Source organism: Aythya marila (assembly GCF_965140915.1).
Source record: "Aythya marila genome assembly, contig: HAP1_HAP1_SCAFFOLD_1261, whole genome shotgun sequence".
Classification (NCBI taxonomy): domain Eukaryota; kingdom Metazoa; phylum Chordata; class Aves; order Anseriformes; family Anatidae; genus Aythya; species Aythya marila.
The window spans coordinates 1-2,000 of NW_028136817.1; the positions used below are offsets into that span (position 1 = coordinate 1).

Consider the following 2,000-nt stretch of genomic DNA (forward strand, 5'->3'; position numbering starts at 1 on the left):
ATTGGGGGGGGGGTAAATTGGGGGGGGTAAATTGGGGGGGGGTAAATTGGGGGGGTAAATTTTTTTTGGGGGGGGGTAAATTGGGGGGGTGTTGACCCCGTCCTGTGGCTGCAGGGCGCCAACATCCTGATCAACGACAGCGGGGAGGTGAAGCTGGGTGAGTGGGGGGGCAACAGGGGGGGCAAAAAGGGGGCTGGGGGGGCAAGAAGGGGGGGTAAAAAGGGGCTGGGGGGGTGAAAAGGGGGGCAAAAGGGGCTGGGGGGGCCAAGAAGGGGCTGGGGGGGCAGTGGGGGGGTAAGGGGTGAGAGGGGCTGGGGGGAAATGGGGAGGTGGGGGGCAAATGGGGGGCTGGGGGGGCAAAAAGGGACATGGGGGGGAAAATGGGAACCTGGGGGGGCAAATGGGGACCTGGGGGGTCGTGGGGGGGTCGTGGGGGGGTTCAGACCCCCCCCTTTTTGCCCCCCCCGCAGCCGACTTCGGGATCGCGGCTCAGATCAGCGCCACCTTCGCCCGCCGCATGTCCTTCATCGGCACCCCCTACTGGTACGGGGGGGGGGCATTATATTGGGGGGGGGGGGTCATTTAATTTGGGGGGGGGTCCACGGCTCTGTGCCCCCCCCCAGGATGGCCCCCGAGGTGGCGGCGGTGGAGCTGAAGGGGGGTACAACGAGCTGTGCGACGTCTGGTCCGTGGGCATCACGGCGGTGGAGCTGGCCGAGCTGCAGCCCCCCCTGTTCGACGTGCACCCCCTGCGGTCAGTGACCCCCCCCGAAAAAAAAAACACCCCTTTTACCCCGGGGGGGGTCAGCATCACGCCCCCTCCCCAATTTCCCCCCCCCCAGGGTGCTGTTCCTGATGTCCAAGAGCGGCTACCAGCCCCCCAAGCTGAAGGACAAAGCCAAATGGTGAGGGGGGGGCGAGATTTTTTTTGGGGGGGGGTCTCCCCTTGCCCCCCCACCCCAAATTTTAACCCCCCCCCCCGCAGGACCCCCGCCTTCCACAACTTCGTCAAGGTGACGCTGACCAAGAACCCCAAGAAGCGCCCCAGCGCCGCCAAGATGCTGGGGGTACGGAGCCCCCCCCCAAAAAAAAAAGCCCCCCCACCCCCAAAAACCCATCCCAGCCCCCCCCTAAAGGCTGCCCCCCCCCCCCCCCCCAGCACCAGTTCGTGGCCCAGGCGGGGCTGAGCCGGGCGCTGACCCTGGAGCTGCTGGAGAGGGCGCGGGACCCCCAGAGGGGCGCGGGGGGGCAGAGCCCGACGAGGAGGAGCCCGAGGTGGGGGCACTGGGGGGACTGGGAGGGACTGGGGGGGACTGGGGGTAATGGGATGGGGGCACTGGGGGGATTGGGGGGCACTGGGAGGGACTGGGGGGGACTGGGGGGATTGGGAGGGACTGGGGGGGACTGGGGGTAATGGGATGGGGTAATGGGGGGGACTGGGGGGCACTGGGAGGGACTGGGAGGGACTGGGGACATGGGATGGGGGCACTGGGAGGGACTTGGGGGGACAGGGGGGGACTGGGGGTAATGGGATGGGGGGACTGGGGGTAATGGGATGGGGGGACTGGGAGGGACTGGGGGGGTTGAGGGGGGTTGGGGGTACTGGGATGGGGCACTGGGGGAGGCTGGGGGGGACTGGGAGGGACTGGGAGGGACTGGAGGGTAGTGGGGATAATGGGATGGGGTCACTGGAGGAGAACTGGAGGGACTGGAAGGGACTGGGAGCATCGGATGGGGGCACTGGAGGGACTGGGAGGGACTGGGGGGCTGTGGGGCGGCCCCCCCTCACCCCCCCCCCCAGCTGCCCCCCCCCGTGCCCCGTCGGATCCACTCCACACACCGGCCCCCCCCCGGGCGCAGCGGCCCCGACCGTGAGTGGGACCCCCGGGACCCCCCCGGGACCCCCCAAACCCCCATCACCCCCCCAAAACCCCCCCAAACCCCCCAAATCCCCAATTCTCCCCCAAATCCCCCCAAATCCCCCCATAACCTCCCCAATC

General features: G+C 68.7%; 1 protein-coding gene across 1 annotated transcript; it reads left to right on the forward strand.

The window, feature by feature from the left end:
- Positions 1–114: 114 nt before the first annotated feature.
- LOC309891439 (mitogen-activated protein kinase kinase kinase kinase 1-like) lies at positions 115–1,871 on the forward strand (the record flags this gene model as incomplete). The annotated part of the gene is given in 9 exon segments (XM_082785808.1): positions 115–157; positions 471–543; positions 624–652; positions 655–754; positions 843–905; positions 986–1,067; positions 1,160–1,238; positions 1,241–1,275; positions 1,802–1,871. Coding segments are annotated over 9 exon segments (574 nt in total), but the record flags the coding sequence as incomplete, so codon positions are not given.
- Between the last annotated feature and the right edge of the window lie 129 nt (positions 1,872–2,000).